Source organism: Echeneis naucrates, chromosome 9 (assembly GCF_900963305.1).
Source record: "Echeneis naucrates chromosome 9, fEcheNa1.1, whole genome shotgun sequence".
In the NCBI taxonomy this organism is placed as follows: domain Eukaryota; kingdom Metazoa; phylum Chordata; class Actinopteri; order Carangiformes; family Echeneidae; genus Echeneis; species Echeneis naucrates.
Genome location: NC_042519.1, coordinates 2,700,157 through 2,718,182, shown reverse-complemented (window position 1 = coordinate 2,718,182; position 18,026 = coordinate 2,700,157). Strand labels below are relative to the sequence as shown.

Below are 18,026 nucleotides of genomic sequence, written 5' to 3'. Positions count from 1 at the left end.
TGGCTGTTCATTTTAGCCCATCTGATCACTGAAGACCTGTAGTGTATGAATTCATTACAACAGAAAGGCAAATTAAACATCCATCCCATGGCTGCATAGCTAACGTTAACTTTGTGCTAACGTCAGATAGCTCTCCTCACCAGTAACAACAACATTGGTCATGTTACTGCTGTAACCACGTGAACAACGAAAGAAAGACCCGAAGACCCAAAGTTATGAGTCATGAAGGAATCAGTTATTTCTATACTGGGCTTGTGCAGCAGCCATGAGACAAGTGAACGACAGACCTTGTGTCCTCCAAAGGATGTTGGGGGCCCTGAGCCCTGACTTGTCAAAACGCAATAGAGGTGTCTGCCACGTTAAAGCACAATGAAGCCAAATTATTGTCCACAAAAAAACTTAATCTTCATCATTTGCCATTAAGACAGCTACCAATTCTGTGTATCTAACAGCTCACTTTGGGTTTGAGAGATACTTTGTGGGAAACTGCTGCACTGAGTAAGATAGATTTCCTCCTGAAACCAGGCATCAGGAAGATCAGTCCACAGAAAGGAAGCTGCTGAAAATGGATGTACTAATTGTTATGCCCATTCAGAAACAGGACTATTGCACTCTTATTATTGTAAAGTCACTTATATACTGCCTGTTAAGTTTTTCATTTTTTTCTGAAATACTGAATAAAATGTGTAAAATCACATCATGTACATCCATCCTGAAGACCAGGTGCTGTTTTAGACAATTTTAGAGAGAGCTAACACTAGCTCACTTGTGTGCAGTGTGCAAAAATAATCAATGTCATCATATTTCAGGTTAGAAACATAGACTGTGTAAAATAAAAGTCAATGTAAATTCTGGGTCTGTAAAGGAAAGCCAATGTTGAAGAGCCTTAGGCTAGCACTCTAACATCAGAAGATCAGATTTTCCTCGCGAGCTTATGGTCTCAGTTTCAGGTTTCTATTCTGGAATACAACATGATTTAAATTTTTTTAAATAATAAATAAGAAAATAGACCGTAAATCAGAGTATGCTTGAGGGCGTGGCTAACAGACTGTACCAATCAGGATGCAAAGCACAGGCAGGTCAGTTTCACCCCTCGCACCTCCATAGCTCCACTTTCTCCTCTAAATGTGGTCTCCATAAAGCTTTAAACAAAAGGACAACAGTGACAAACATCCTCATTCAGATCCCTTTTGGAGAGATGAGATTGATGATATAAATAGCAAGAGTCAAAACACAACCCAATTACACATAGGTTCAACGTTCTTAAAAAGTTACTCGCTTATTGCTAGTTACACTGTGCAGTCCATGAAATTATGCTAGTGGTGGTATAGATAGAGGGCTCACCATGTGTCAATTTTCAGTACTTCTCTAAACACTTTTGTTTATTATTTACTACTGAGCGTCAGAGACATCTAACGCAGTGGCCCTAACTCTCAGAATCCTTAATTCAAACAGAAATAGACTCATATCGATGCCCTCTCTGTGGAACAAACATCACTGAAAAACCCCACAAATATCTCTTCCCAAATTAAGCATGGTGTGGTGAGGCAGATTTTGTTGATACACAATCCTCTGTGGAGAAGATTGGGTTTAATATTCTGTCAGAACCTCTAAAAAGAATACACAACTCTCACCAGGGAAGGAGAGATACAGCTACTAAGACAGATGAAGAAATTTGCGAGAGCCAGGACGAGTAAGGCTGAGAGTCACATGAGGACTTAGTCTGGGAGTTTACTAAAGTCTTGCGAGTTAGAGCAAGGTGACAGCTCAGGCAGAAGGAAATAGAGCATGGCTGTCATAAGGTGTGACAGTTTGGTAACGCAGCCTTCATGCTGGCTGTGGTATAAGTAGTATATTCCAGCTACAGGCACTACATCTTTGAATAAAGGCAGGAAAAAAAACCTGTTTTACTAAAAAGGCAGAACACCTGCTGTGAACAGCTACAAACAGTGGAGCAATAAAAAAAATGTGCTGACCTTCTCATGACTCATTTCTGAGGCAGTCAAACTGCATCAGGTTTTCCAGATACAATCACTGAATGGAGTGGATGTCATTATTGCATTTCTTGTGAGGGAGCATTGCACAAATGTTCAGTCATTTTCCCAGTTGGAATCTATATTTATTCAGCTCCTGATTTACCAAGACTATATGCACTGTCAGCGGCTGGATCCTGGTCCTGCTTTTAACAGGTAGTCTGCATGCAAAGGAGCACTCAGCATCTTGAGTTCCTATGAGATCACCCAAGTTAGAAAATAAATCACTATTTAGAGATCTTGACTATGCAAAGAAAACTGTTTAAATGTCATTTTAATGACGCACATAGAGGAAATAAACAGAAAAGGAAAAATCCAAGTTGTACAAGACACATAACACAGTGCAGCCAGTGTGTGTTTGTGTGCATTTTCAAATTTCTGTGTCTGACAACGTTAATATTATGGAGATAGACTTGTGTTCAATATTATTATCATTGCATAGCCATAAATCAACTTGATATCACTGTTTAAAGCAACCAGACTTGTATCTTCCCTTAAAAAACATGGGAGTGGCTCATCTCCAGCTGTTCTGTTGATCACAGGCTTATCGTTCATACCCAGTAGTAGAAAAATTGCATGATTTCTGTCCCCATCATTCACTTAGACTGAAATACATGGAAAATTAAAGTTCAGGTTCTCAGCATCAAAAATCAAAAACTCTTCTTTTCCAAAGCCCTTACATATCACCACTCCAAACCTGCACATTCACTTACCTCTGTTTTGACAGAAAGCTTTTTAAGTGACCTTGAACATTAAGAAAACATACGTATACATTTTATCCTGAGAAGTTGCAGGAACATAAAAGCTGCTATTAATTATGTTTTGCTTCAACATCCATTACGCATTAGAGCTGGCATCCCTCCTGGAGTTTTTGCAGAGCTGTCTTATTTTGAATTACCTGTAGCCAACACTTTATAGACCTGAACCATTTCTAAATGTTGCTGATGCACAGACTGAGACATTAGGGGAGTTAATTCACCCTTTTAAAACTACAAGAAGCTTCAAAGTAATGTTTGAGAATAAAAATAAATGTTGAATGAAAATTATTTCATGTGAAGTTTGTTGTAAACCATTGACTGGGCACGGGAGCGTCCACCATCCCACTTGTAAATCCATTCTTTAATGCAAGTAGAATTGCAACCAAATAAGATAAAGCAATAATTATTGTGCACAAGGAGTTACATTTTCATAACAGGCAGAGTGCTGTTTCCTCTCACGAATGTGTTTGCAGAAATCTATAAAGCGCGCAAAATAAAAACGTAATCCAGACCGCAGGCACATACCTGGTCCCTGACGTTGGAATACATCACATTGTGAGCATAAACTATGGATATAGATTTTGAGGGATACAGCTATGAAATTTATGTGTTCAGAAAAACGTGAAAAAAAATCATGGTTTTTATTGCACTCTAGCAGTTGGACAAAAGTCTAAACATGTTAAAGTCTGGGAATATATAAAAATGTAAAGTTGTTCTGTGGTAGGTCATCAAGAATTAATGATGCTCCACACGAGTCCCCGCACTGATTCAAGAGCTTTTGGTGCTTAATCTGATGATTTGCCCCGCTCACTGTTTAAAGGTTTGCTTTGTTCTTCAAGCTCAAGACGATAGGGATGCAGAGGAATGTTAGTTAGCGTGCATTTATTAATGAGTTTTATTTCACTCGTATTATTTCATTAGAGTATGCTTGTTTTAAAAAAAATTGTTTGCTTGCCATTCTAACAAGGAAATGCATTTAGCCCTAAAAAGTTTCTTTCTTATACCTGAACTTATTTGTTCCTTTCCGCTCACTCTTTCATTTTCAATAGATGGATCACTAATCTAATCAGATGCCCTCTGTTCTGTGTGATACGAAATGGACATATTGGGACTATACATTCCAGCGTTGCATCTTATGCTCTGAGGACCATAAATCTTTTGAAAGACAAATTGATATTGGATTTTTAAAAAGCTTCTCAGTCCAGGTAACTCCTGAGGAATATCTTGCTGCTTTTCTATTCATATTTGCTTAAGCTGTGTAATATGGGTTAGATTTTTTCCCCAAATATCTGCAAGGCAGTTCAATTTAAATAAAATCCTACAATACTTTGCAACAGTTAATCGTGGATATTAGAGATGGATAATAAATAGGGGTCATAAAACAGGATTTCGTACCCACAGACAATTCAACTGCAATATGAAGATGTTGATTTCACTGTAAAACATTGTCATTAATAATATAAAGAAGGTCCAAACTCTTCCACCATCCACCCTTGCCACTCCCCACACAGTGTGCTTGTCCCTTTGCCATCAGGCAAAAGACTGTGCAGGTTCTACAACAGCCTTTTACTCAAATGGTCAGATTTATAAATGCTGCAAAACAACTCAGATAAACCCCCCTACACATGTCCCTGCTACCTGCAAACCCCCATGGAAGCCATTTTAATTTGCACTAACTTTTACTTGTGTCTTGGGTGTTATTATTTATTCATATATATCCCTTATCAATATTATTGTACTTTTTAAATTCACTGCAGGCAGCTTTTGGTCATATGCAGAGAATGTGGATCGAGAAACAACTCATTCCTCTGTTTAGACTGAGGTTGAGCTGTGCAGACTGCCAAAATGGATCTGTCACATCTCATCTGTGGGTTGGTGGGCGTAACTGCAAGCAAGCATAACTGTAAGTACTGCAGCCCGCTGTCTGAACCACATGTGCCAGCTTGTCAGTCACACCAGATCTTTAATCAGGAGGAATGAATTTAGCCAATGACACTCTAATAAACTGAAATAAAGAATTGACTCAGTATTTAATGATAGAAGCCAGCCCCCCAGTAGCCCTCAGAGGTTTTGCACTATAATTTAATGATGTCACTGGCTTTACTACTTGGACCCAGTGTCTGTATGATTTTTAAGTGTATATGTTCTTTGTTAACTTTTAACAAGCAGTGGCTGATAAAGCACAATAGTAGAATTATCACCCACTAGCTCAGTAATGGGAGCTGAGTGAATTCTCATTGTGTCAGTGGCACCAAGTAAGCGAACCACACAGAGCCACAAACAGGAAGACTAATTATGACATTTTTAGGGTCGATGATTCAGCTCAGAATGGATTGAAGATTTTGTTGTCAAAAGTGCTACACTTGGAGAAATCACAAAAGAGGCAGGAAGCCTCACATTTTTACCATTTCTACTATAGGTATCCAAGCAAAAAAACTGCAGCACATTTGCATTTTCATTTCATAGAATCATGTTGTAGTCTCTCAAAGCAACCAAATGCGCAAATTACAGCTGGTCAGCGTTGCCAGATTGTAACCACCTAGTAGGATTTAATTCATCCAGCAGCATCATAAGGAAATGTAAGATGACAAACCCTGCACTGACAGTATGTTGAACAATTTCACAGTATGCCAGAGAAGTATGCTACATATAAGCTTTTTAGACCTTTGCTGATTCACTGTTGTTCCAAAGTGGAACCAAGCAACCGTGGTGTTGTCAGCTCATAAGATCACATAAACTTCGTTATCATACAGTGCTCTATAAGGCAATTCATTTCTTTTATCAAAGCCATTGTTTGGTATTGATTACCTACTTTTACTTAGCCCTCATAAAAGTTAGAATTGCCTTTATGCCTGTCTAGTTTCCAGCAACCATACTGACTCTGTTGAAAACTCTCATTTCCTTGTTGCCACATATTTTCATATGCATATGAAAATATTGAGTCTGTGCGTTCAGTCCTGCAGTCACAACAGAAATGGCTCTCATGTTGGTGAACATAAAAACAATGCTGCTATAAATACAAACAAGTCCAAGTGTTGATCCACTCGAGTTCTGTTTTAGACATCTGATCAAACAGTGTCATAAAAGGAGAACTTCTGACTGTGGGGATTTTATTATTATCTCTGTTATATAAGGGTTCCTTTTTTTTTGGACTATATTTGCTGTGGCTTTTTGCAAAGATTCTGGATAAAGGTCTTTGCCCTCGTGCCTGCTGGTGTATAACCATAACGCATCATGTTTGGATGTGTGGGATTCTAACACAGCCTTAATAACTGGAGGAGAATAGAGGAAAATACTTCAGTGTGTATGTGAGCAAGATATTAGAAATATTAATGGCATAGCAAGCACAACTGCATGACCATTAAGAACACAAGATGACCTCTGCTGATGAAGCAATTAACATGAGTGATGTCTCAGAGCAAAAGTGAATGTTATAGTGTCATTGGTAACTGGCCATGACTTCACCCACTGATTTGACATTGCCATTTCCAAGCCTTGAGTTTGGCATTTGCATCACCATTTTGGATTATTGATAGCAAAAATAAAAATTTTTTGAGAGTGGGGCATGAGTTGAGGTCAAGGGTGGAGGTGAAACCTGAAAGCTGAGTACATGATACACACTCACCTTCACCTGGCAGCTCCAGGCTGCTGAAAACATCAGCCCCCATAATTCATTGTAATTCATACAGAGCTGGGATATTTGGAGGCCTAGTTAACATTTGCAGTGGTTTTTGTGTTCCTCACAACATTTGAGCATTTATAGAATACTTTTTCTGTGAAGAGGTGGACTTCAGGTAGGTGGAAAGTGCAGAGTAACATCCACACGAATGTCAGGACCTCAGGTTTTTCAGAAGAACATTCCTAAAACCATTAATGTACATTGCCATAGCTGGGGTCATGTTTGCCCCAGATAAGGGATTCATACATACCCAGACATCAACATGACATAAAACATAGCTTCCTTACATTGCTGTAGGTGCAATGTCCATTACACAGTAGGATCTTTTGGTGGTGGACGGGCATCAGCCCCATACACAGCAAACTGTGATGGGGCTGTGTGTTCTGACGCCTTCTGTAAGAACCAGCAAAAACGTTTAGCAGTTTAAGATACAGCAGCTCTTCTCTTGGAGCTGACCAGTGATCCAGGCTACAGTCCCTATCACCATGAAAAAGACCAGTTTGCTGGTTCTCCTTCCTAGGGCCACTTTGGATTGGTCCTGATTACTGCAGACTCAGCCATCTAAACATCATGGTTTGGTCTTAGTCACAGTCACTCACATCTTTACACTTGACCAGTTTCCCTGCTTCCAACACATCAGTTTCTGATTTTTTTTTTTTATTATTATTATTATGACGAACTCGAACTAAAATCCCCCTCTGCCTGGGCTGCTTTGGCCCCTAAAAGTCTTTGAGTACCCCATGACAGCATCACAGTCATTATGAGCAAAACCAACAAGCTCTTAAACAACCTCGTTGGTGGGGTTTTACTTTCATTCCAGAAAACAGCAGCTTCATGTGGAGGAATTTTTAGGGGCAAAATGCAGAGATTACAAAGATGACTAAGAAAAGCAAGTTAATGTCACAGCAAGATCCGGCCTTAAACAGGAAGCCTGTGCAGCCACCAAAAACGAAGAAAATGCACTTAAACCCCGTAACATTGTTGGCAACCCCTGCATCAGACAGCAAGGCTTGGGATCAGCACACTACCATCAGTTGGGGAACACAAGTGCATGGATCGAGCAAGGCATGGTCCGCTCTCAAATACCTAGCCAAGAGGAGAAGCTGTCTAGGACAGTGGAACTGCTAAAGTGTAAGATCACATTAGCTGAGCTGTGAGGAATGGAGCCTTGCCACATCTCTTTTCTTTTGTGTACAACTTCTTTCACCAGCACATATGCAGACAAGGGGCCTGAGCGAGAACCTGGACTGCAGGCTCTGTTGATAAAGGGAACCCTGGCACACATATTGGCAGGGTGCAGAATATCAACATATGCCATGATATGGTGTTCCAGTCTCTTGCCAACACACAATAGCAGGAAAGGTGTAAAAAGAGACCAGCTTGCACAGGCTTGAGGAAGACCACCACCTTCATCAAGCAGGGGACTAGGCCCTTTCCTACTAGGACAAAAGGGACGTCCATCCTGCTGCAAGCTGCCAGCTCTTAGGAAATGTGGCTCAATGTGGGAGGGAAGCTGCAGTTCACAGCGATGGTCCACACAGCTCTTTACCCTGACATCATTCTGTGGTCCGCCAAAGATCAAAGAGTCATTCTAATAAAGGTTTTTTTTATAAAATCAGACTTTTGTCTTTCCTTGTCAAGCGTACAGATTTTTACACCCAGGTGATGTCTAACATCTTTACTGTAAATTATACCTGCTACTTACAACGATGTAAAAGATTCTGTCTCTTTTTAATATGTACTCGTGACATTTTAAGTACTTGTATACTGTTTAATTGTAAATTGTACATGGCATTTATTAATTCATCTTTCCATTGTTGCTAATTTCTGAAATTACTGCAGCTTCTAATGCATCAGTATGTGTCACGGTGGGTGGGGTTTTGCCAGAATGAGGACCCAAATGCAGGAGCCACAGACTGGGTGTAGAGGTGAAGATTGAACTTGAAACTACAAAATAACAGAGAGGCAGGCAGGCAGACCAAACAGGAAAACATACACTGAGGGACCACAAACATAACCAAGAGATAACATGTGATCAAGAGCCACAGAGCCACACTGGCCAAGGGACAAGGAACCAACACAGACTAACCAGAAGACAGGACTTAAATACAGTGACTAGACAAGCCACAGGTGAACCACATTTGGGCAGGGAAGGCAATCAACATGAGGGAAGCGGAAGAACAAGATTTTCAAAGCAAAACAGGAAGTGACAGCACAGACCGAACATACTAGACAGAACTCGAAATGTGACAGAACTGTGAAACTCAAGCACCGACAGTGAAACCAAAACCATGACAGTATAATCACTATATTTCACTGCAGAGGAGCAAACCCAGCCTATATTTTCAGATGAAATGGAATGGAGGAAAATACATATATTTTTTTTTAATAACATGTAGATTAACTATAATTTATAGGCTGTTTCCATTATTTTAATATTACTAAATTGTTGGTTTTTGGAAAATGTTATTTTATTAACTGGCTAACATTCAAGCATGGTTGGAATGGTGAAGTTTGGTGATTCGTATCAACAGTTTAGACATAAGGGTGTTATCTCAAATGTATCTGCTTCAAATAATGATTGGTACAGACTTATGTGATTTGTTGTTGATGGAGGGAGCACTCAATGGTTTCTGGTATGGCCATCAATTTTACTGATTTCATCTTTGTTTCAGAGAAAATTAGTTTTGTCTAACCCTGTGGCTTCACATAAATTTCAGCCATCACTGACATGGAGAGTAAATTGTGTTGTCATTGACACAGTGACTCTAAATTTACAAGTGAACCACAGGACTGTGTTGCAAGACTATGATGTCACCAAATCCAGATCTCATTTTTGTGATTAGTCTGGATCCAAAACAATAAACTCTCCCAATCTTTCCAATTTCTTTCAACTTTTATCAGCCAGCATATTGTGTTGGGGGTTCATCAACTCATTGCTTCCAATTTACTTTACCACAATAATGTAGTAAATCTATATTAAGTATAGTTATATTAACAAATGAGGTCCTCTGTGAATATTGCTCCCTTCCTATCCTTTTAGTACCCTGCTGATGAACAGCTTTGATGTCATGGATCAGACCAGGAGAAGAACCTTGAGGCCTTAAATCCTTAGCAGCTTCATTAAAAGCTCTAACGGAATACTTAATTCATGCTGAAAGTGGGGATGTGGACATACAACCAAGGGAGAGTCTTTGGCCTTCAATAAGAACTGGAAATGTTAGTTGTGTCTACATCCCTCTGAATATTAAGGGGTCTAATAATGAAACACCACATTGGCCCCAGGAGAACTGCATTCATGGATAATCAGTAAACATATATTATTGGGTGGAATGAAACTTGACACTATTGTCTTAATTTTTGTTAACATAAGAAAGTGATTATACCTTATATGGCAACTAAACAATGTTATCCTTAACCTTAAAGGCTCAACATTTTCATGAAAATTAGATCAATTTCAATGTTGTCAGTGTTGTGTACAGATGAAGTGTCATGACCTGCAGGTGAAATGACTCTTTGATTCCTATTGCTTGCCTTATCTGTCTTTTGGATTGTTTAGTTCCTGTCTTTTTCAGATGCACCATCCTGTTCACATGTTCTCTGTTACTCATGTTGCCCTTCTGTGCTCAAGTCTCAGTGATTCTGGACTTCCAGCTGATTTTTTTCATCGTCTTACTTTCTGCTACCATTAACATTTCCTGTTATCTAGGTAAATATATATAGGGAAAATGAGGAGCGCAATATCAAAGGGGAAAGAAAGAGAAAATTGTTTTAAAGCTGTGTGTTGTTTATCACAAAATGTTTGCGACTAAAGTTGTGAAAAATGGGTCAGGGTTGGGGTTTAGAAAAGTTTAGAAAAAGGACATTTAAACTTTTCTAAACTAACATTTCTTTTAAAATGCACTTTTGTCAAAGGCTGTTTTGTATTACAGCCATTATAGTTAGATTTATTTCTTTTGCCTGGAGAGGTTTCCTAAACTCCTGTTGTTGTTCCTGTCAGCTGGCCTGTCATTTGCCTGTTCATCCACTCATCTACACATAAGCCTTTGTTCTTTTTAAAAGCAACTTCACAGCTTCTGTCTTGTATTTGCATTTTAGGTCCACAAATAACTTAAAACTGTGACATACAACAGTAAATAAATTTGATAATGAAAAAAGGAGCATCATTGTAACAGGTTGTGTGGTGGGCATTGGAAAATAATTAGTAATCCAGCAATATTATCAGTTGACAGTAAATGAGAATTTCATAAATCTAAAGTGTATAAAAAAAATTGTTTCATGACTGTTGTGGAAAAGAAAGCAAAATCTAGGAACTTCCTCTGTATGCCACAAATGTCCAGGCTTACTGATTTTAAAGTGAGAAAAGCTTACAAGTGGGTAGCATGGTGGCATTGTGGTCAGTGGTGTTGCCTCATATAGTAAGAAGGTCTGATTCCCACACCCTGTGTGATACTTGCAAGCCCTTCCCGTTCCTGTGTGGGTTTCCTCCGACTACTGGGGGTACTCCGGTTTCCTCCCTAACCCTAACCATCCAAAGACGTCATGTTTGGGCTAACTGGCGACTCTAAATTGTCTGTAGGTCTGAGTGTGAGTGTGAGTGGTTGTTTGTCTCTGTCTGTCTCTGTGTGTTGGCCCTGTGATAGGTTGGTGACCTGTCCAGGGTAAATCCCGCCCTCGCCCATGACTTTGCCTGGGATTGGCTGCAGCACACCCAATGGCCGGGAAACAGAAGCGGTAGAGAGTGAGAGAGTGAGCGAAGCTCACAAGGTCATCAAAAGAATTCTCCAGTCAGACAGAAGCTGAAAAATGCAGTTTTATAAGTGGTAGTTCTGGCAGTGTTTGTATGATAGCTGCTTGCAGCTCATATCTGGAGTTAAAGTGATAGTGGGGTTAATGAATATAAGGCTGTGTGAGGCACTCATCTACAGTCAGTGTGTAACCTTAGGCTGAGTGACAAGCTGCTGTGGATAGGGTCAGCAAGGAAAACCTTTTTTAGGCTCTTTTAGAATAAGCCCACCGGAACAATTTAATATCTGTTTAAATCTATACTTTAAATCTTTATTTTCCAATAATAGGAATGTGAAAATTTAACAGATTCCTTTAGCTGACCGGTAGCTTCAGTATCATACTTCGGGCCCCTTGGCCACAGAAAGTCAGGAGCTCAGCAGCTGAGATCAGAATATAAAAGCACCTATGTTTGCTCTCCGATTGGATCATAACAGCTTACACATCCAGCCCTATCTATGTCAATGATCATGTTACATTTACATAAGTGATAAGGTTTGTGATGTGCTGTCTTAGGATGCTTTATCTCAGTTGAAAAGTTTCCTTTGTGGCTTATTTACCAGAAGCTGTTGAAACATAGTCTCTGGGAAGTTGATAAATTTTCAATAAACGTGTGACAGAAATACAACTATTTTGACAATTTGATTTAATTTCATTCAATTTGGCTCCAGCAAAGAGGCAAAACATTTGACATTGTATCATTTTATCAAACCTAAATGTGGTGAATACCTTCTGACTTAGGTTTTTTGGTTCTTGGCATGAACTGCCATAAATCAGCATTATAAGAGTGAGACATACTGTAGACTGCAGACTACATTTTGCTGAAATTTTTTGTTTATCTTGGTTCAGCAGCCACTGAGCATTAAGACCTGGTCAAGTGGTGTAGCAGAATTAGTAAGAAAGTAGTGACTGGAGAGACCTGAGGATCCAGCACTGCATCCAGCTCCATCATGTGCAGCTTTTGTGGCGGTGTTGTCTGCCTTGAGCACAGTGTTATCATCTGGAACACTCTGTCCACACTATCACTGCCACACACTGCCTGGACTCTTCTCATCCTCAGGTTGTTTGAGAAAGCTCAGACTCACCAATGCGCACACATGGCTGATAGCCTACCTTCACCGCGTCTATGTGAGTGACATTGTTGAACACCAAGTCGTTGACGGTCACGATCTGGTCCCCGATCCTGAGTCCCTCTCTCTCTGCCGATGATCCCGGCTCCACCAGGGACACGTAGATCCCCACCCCGTGCTCCGACCCGCCACGAATGCTGAAGCCGAGCCCCTCGTGGCTCCTGCTGCGGGTCAGGGTGACTTTGCGGACCTCTCCAAAGCAGCCCGCAAGAAAGTGCGGGGCCGCTGGCGTCGTCAGCTCCGCCGCGGCACTGAGAGCGTCCGGACAGTCCGAGGTGAGGGGCTGTTCGTGGATGGAGCTCACATATTTTTGCAGAGCTGAGTCACATTCTTCTCCAAAGTCCTCGGCGCCGCCGTTGCTGGAGAGCAGGTCGGTCTTCAGGTAGAGTCCCTCGGATGTGTACTGGTCGAACAGCAGCTGGTCGGACCGCGGGATGACCAGGCGCAGCATCGGCAGCAGCTGGCGCTTGTCGGCCGTGTTGAGAATCACGTTGAGAGTTTGGACCAAGTCGAAGACGTTGCGCTTGGCGTGGTACACATTGAGGCAATGGATGAAGTGCTGTCTCTCCAGGTCGCTGAGCAGCAGGTTGAGAGCGTTGTGGAGCCTCCGAACATTTGCCGAGAGCGCACGGCCGCCGGAGCCCGCCGAGTTCAGCGATGTGTTGAGCGACACTCGCTCCAGATCAGCGCTCATCCTACAACATACCGGGGACACGGCGCATCACACAGTACGGATGGGGCAGCTGTCGAAGTGCTGTTCGGGGAGATCCTCCCACTTCGGAGCAAAGCGCCACGGAACTTCAACAGGTGAGCGGAGATCCGGGCCGCATGGGGAGAACAAGCCGTTCCCTTCAACCAAAGCGTCTCTGTCCGGTTGCCTTTGATTACCTCACCGATTCAAAAGCGGACTCTAACGTCTTGAGTCCGCTGAAGCCCCCCACCCACGCCCCCCCACCCGTTTTTTTTAATCACAGATCATCCAGCAGTGCATTCAATAATAAACTATGTTCATCCTGTCCAAAACAAACTCCAGGTTCTGTCCCTCTATGTGCGCAACTGTCTGGGATGGTGAATTAAAACCCCCAGACCTTCGGCTGATAGGAAATGACGCAGGTGTGTATGTGTGTGTGTGTTGGTGTCGCTCACAGACGTGCGTGTGTTGCTTAGAAACCTTCAACACTATTCACTCTTATCTAATGGGCACGTTTGTCTGATGTCATGCACTGCAAAAGGGAAGCAGGAAAGAGTTTAACTACAAAAACCTGAAATGTCAGAATTCTCTTATTTGGTTTCCTGCAAAAAAAAAAAAAAAACATTCTGGTGACTTCATGCTTAGGACCATCACACTGATGTTCTCTTTGTTTTCCTTCACTGAATGTTTTGGTTGGTTCGCCCACAGCAGATGACAGTAGGTGTCTGCCTGTCAGCCTGTAAGCTGATCAAGCTGCATTACAGCAAATACTTTCCTGAGACTCCTTGTCATAATTGTGGCCTCAGGCTATTTTTAAACAGCCTGGGTATTTATAGAAGCCATAGTCTTCCTCTTAATGACAGTCACAAGCTCTTTATGTTTGGCCTACTCACGAAATAAGAGTCCCTGGAAACATTCCTGTCACCCCAGGGTGCTGCTGAGGAGACATGTTCCTGACAGGATGGAGCATTGGGGTTCCCATCTCAGATAAATGCACTTTAGGACAAAAAGCATATAAATAAAGCTGCTGGAATTCTCATCAAGTCAGCAAAATCCCTTGAGACCCTTATGAAGTGATCCTACTGCCACCTACTGTCTTCCACTGTGAAATGTTTTCATGGTGAACAACAGGTAAATAATTGTGTACATGATAATGAGCATTTAAAAATTTTAAGATTGTTCTCTGCCATATCACCCACCCCATCGACACAGCAGCAGCAGAGTCAGACACAAAAGCATCAGTCAATAATATACATTTATCCAACAAAATAGTAGACTGAAACCCACACAATGTGTTTTTGTCATCGATGTAAAAGAGTCAATTTGGACTATGAGGTGGAAAGGCAATGCTGAAATACCTTCAACTTGCTTTCTACCTAATGATGGTTAATTGTAAACGTGAGTCTGATTGTATGAAATTCCTTCAATGCATCCCTCAGTTAACCATTTCCTCTTGAGTTTATGTTTTCTGTCTTCTTCAGTACGACATGATGTCATGTTTTAGACTGTACAGACCACACCACACATGGTGACCTACCTGACAGTCAGGATAGAGTACAGAGAAAGTAAGACCCGCCCCTCACCCCTCCTCAGCTGCACCTTGTCCTACAAATATGGCTTCCTCTGGTTTCAAAAAACCAAATTACAAATTAAAAGTGGTCATGATGAATGACACTTTGTCCACATCAGACCAAACAGGCCTAAAGATTAAAAAAATTACCTGCATTTTACGCTAAAATAATGACAATAACAAAGGTCACATCCCACACTTTAACAATTACTTGCTACAGTATTTTGAGTGCATTCACATTAACCATCCATCCATCCATCTTCTACAGATTTTCCATTTCCGGGTCGTGGGGGTGCTGGAGCCAATCCCAGCCAACGTTCCGGGCGAGGGGCGGCAGGTCGGTCACAGGGCCGACACATTGAGACAGACAGAGACCATTCACACGCAAACTCAGATCTACAGACAATTTAGAAGGCTGGGAACTGCGACCGCAGCCTTCTTATTGTGGGCTAACCACTATGCCGCAGTGCTGCCCTCTCATTAACCAATCAGGCAACTTTGCTGACAAGATGCACATTTTGCTCTATATTTGCTTCCACTTCTAAAGGAAATAAAATGTACAGGGCATCCATAGTTTTGAATGTTTTTATAACCCCAAGTCATAAATGTCCATCATTATCAACAAGCCAGCTACCAGCAGTGGCTCCTCCTACACTTGCAAACAGAGCCATGTTGAAGGACTTAAGTCAGAGGGAGTGACATTTATCTTCAGATGACATTTATCCACTTCCTCCCTTAAGTTAAAATTTCTATCGAAACAAGCCGAACCAACTGTCTGTCTTCTTAACCAGGAGTTCAAAACAGTTCACCCCTTCAACTTTAATCCAAATTACTTCTCATTTAATGACTATCATCTCAAGAACTTAAAGATAAAAAAATTCTGAAATTTATTTCGCGTGTTATTCCTGAGGGCTTTGGTGTTTACTTGGTGTTTAATTTACCCCTCATCCTTCATTTTGCATTCAGAACAACTGAAACCACTCTCATGTAAATCCCACTCAATATCAGAATATATATGTTTTCTTTGCTTGTTTTTTTTTTTGTTACCTTGATACAAACTAAGAAATAAATATGTGAACACCTGAATACTTGTTACTGGTGTTCTGGGAGAGGCACTTTTGCTCATGCTTTTGCTTTTGTTAATGCTTGAGGGAGAATCACCCACTTATTAATGCCTGCTTCAGTGCTCTTGTAGATGAGGATTTGATCCTTTCACATTTTTTCTACCGTGTAATTTTGAGTTTATTCCAACAAAGAGGTCACATCATTGAGAAAATGCAAGGTGCCCTCAAAATGCCTACAACTTGTCACTATGTTGCTCTGTATAATGTCACAGTATCTGTACAAGTTCAGTTTCAGTATTCCTAATTCACTTCCAAAGAAATCAGAGGTGATCACCTTGAACAAAGCATCCAAAACAGAAAGATGGCTGTGTGTTGTATTTCTGTTCTGCTCTGGAGCAAAAACCTGACACACAAATGGAATGGATACAGTCCCCATACTGGCCATCCATCCATCTTCTACGGTTTTTCTGTTTCCAGGTTGTGGGGCTGCTGGAGCCAATCCCAGCCAATGTTCCGGGCATGGGCAGGGTACACCCTGGACAGGTTGCCAGTCCATCACGGGGCCAATGCACAAAGAGAAACAGACGAACAACGCTCGCATTCACACCTACAGACAATTTTGAGTAAATTAGAGTCACCATTTAACCTAGAAATTTGGAAGGTGGGAGGAAACCCACACAGACACATACAAAAAGTATCCAGGCCGGGAAACGAACCTGCGATCTTGTGGGGCGACAGCGCTAACCACTATGCCGCCATGCTGCCCCCATACTGGCAAATTAATTTCTGAAAGACTTAAAGAAAAGGTCTAGTGTTGATAGCATGCTAACACAATAAACTAAGATGTGCAGCTTCACAAAGCTACAACCTGGCTGCAGTCTTTTTTTTTTTATCAATATTGCCGTGTTCGGAAAAACACTTGCCTAAAGAAAATGGAAATTTACGTTTACTAAATAAAATTTTCATCATTAGTCATTTTGAATGACTGATGTTACTCTTTATGTAACTAATATAACTCCCACTGTTACCATCCCTACTACTGGCAGTGGTGGCAGAGGGAGGTGGGTGTTGATAGTGTGTTTTGAGAGTAGTTCAGCAATTAGAGGCCTCTGTTTCATAATCCATTTGAATAGAGCTCTGAGCAACTCTAGTACCCCCATCGCACCATTTTTATATACCATCTGTGACAATGGCTAAAAGCACCGGACATTTCCTCCGCTTGCAAATACAGCTGCAGCTGAGGAAGTGAAACTCCCCCTGTCCGTCTAATACACAAACCCGGATCACCACCCAGAATAAAAGTTAAGAGAATGCGAAAGGTATATGACTGCAAAATGTATTGGCCAAATAATACACTTGCTCTAATCCAATGGTTCTCAAACCTTTTTGGTCATTCTTCACTTTGAACAAGTGGGGATTTTCAAGCCCCACTTGACCCTGTCGCCCCAACAAAAATCTTGACAAATTACATTTCATTTTATTGAACTTACTAAAACCAAGTATATCAGCCAAATTTTATAATGAATCAAAACACAACAATCTACACCAAGTTAAAAAAAAGGAGTGCAGTTGTGCCATCATAATTGATGTCATGAATCAAAAACAAAAGGTACAGTAGTCAAATAATGAAAGTGTTTCATTTGCAATCTGTCCAAAAAACAAAAACAAGTGAACTTTCAATGCACCTGTTTTGCACTGCACATCCTCTCAAAACGGGGTTGCAGGCATGAAACTGCCACTCTCAAGTCATGCTCAATGTTGAGCTGAGATCTGTATTTCGTTTTCAGAGAAGCAACAGTGATGGTGCTGGCTCTTTTGTAGTCCATGTCACAAATGTATTCATGTTGCTCACAGCTACTTGCTACCTTGTTGTCCCGCTGCAATTTTCATCCCGACATCAGTCATTGTTTTTGCACTTTAGTCCCAGGTTACATTTTTCTCCTGGTCTCTCAATGCTCATTTTAGCAATCAATTATTACTTTGTTTGCATGTGGGTGTTTTGTTTAGAGTGAAATATGAATATATTGAAAATTTCCTCCCGTTTGTTGCACCCCACCTGTCATGTCTCTGTTCCCCACCGATGGGTTGCGTCCCCCCACTTTGAGATGCACTGCTCTAATGAATTGCCTTTTGAATTTTCACTTGATTTTGCTGCCTTGAGCAAATATTAAGCAAAAATAGGCATAGATTAGAGATTCCAGATTAAAAAGCAGCCACGATGCATTTGAAAGGGTACACACATGCTCAACACACACAAAATTGTTTTACTGGTCGTACTATCCTCATTTACCACTTCATTAAGTTGGGATCATCATT

The 18,026-nt window shown here is 41.0% G+C and overlaps 1 protein-coding gene across 1 annotated transcript in view; it reads right to left on the bottom strand.

The window, feature by feature from the left end:
* The window catches only part of whrnb (whirlin b), a 56,177-nt gene extending 43,098 nt beyond the window's left edge, over nucleotides 1-13,079 (bottom strand). The window contains exon 1 of the mRNA XM_029509831.1: nucleotides 12,369-13,079. Within this exon, the coding sequence (XP_029365691.1) occupies nucleotides 12,369-13,079 (711 nt within the window). The remainder of the gene's footprint in view (nucleotides 1-12,368) is intronic.
* Nucleotides 13,080-18,026: the final 4,947 nt, after the last annotated feature.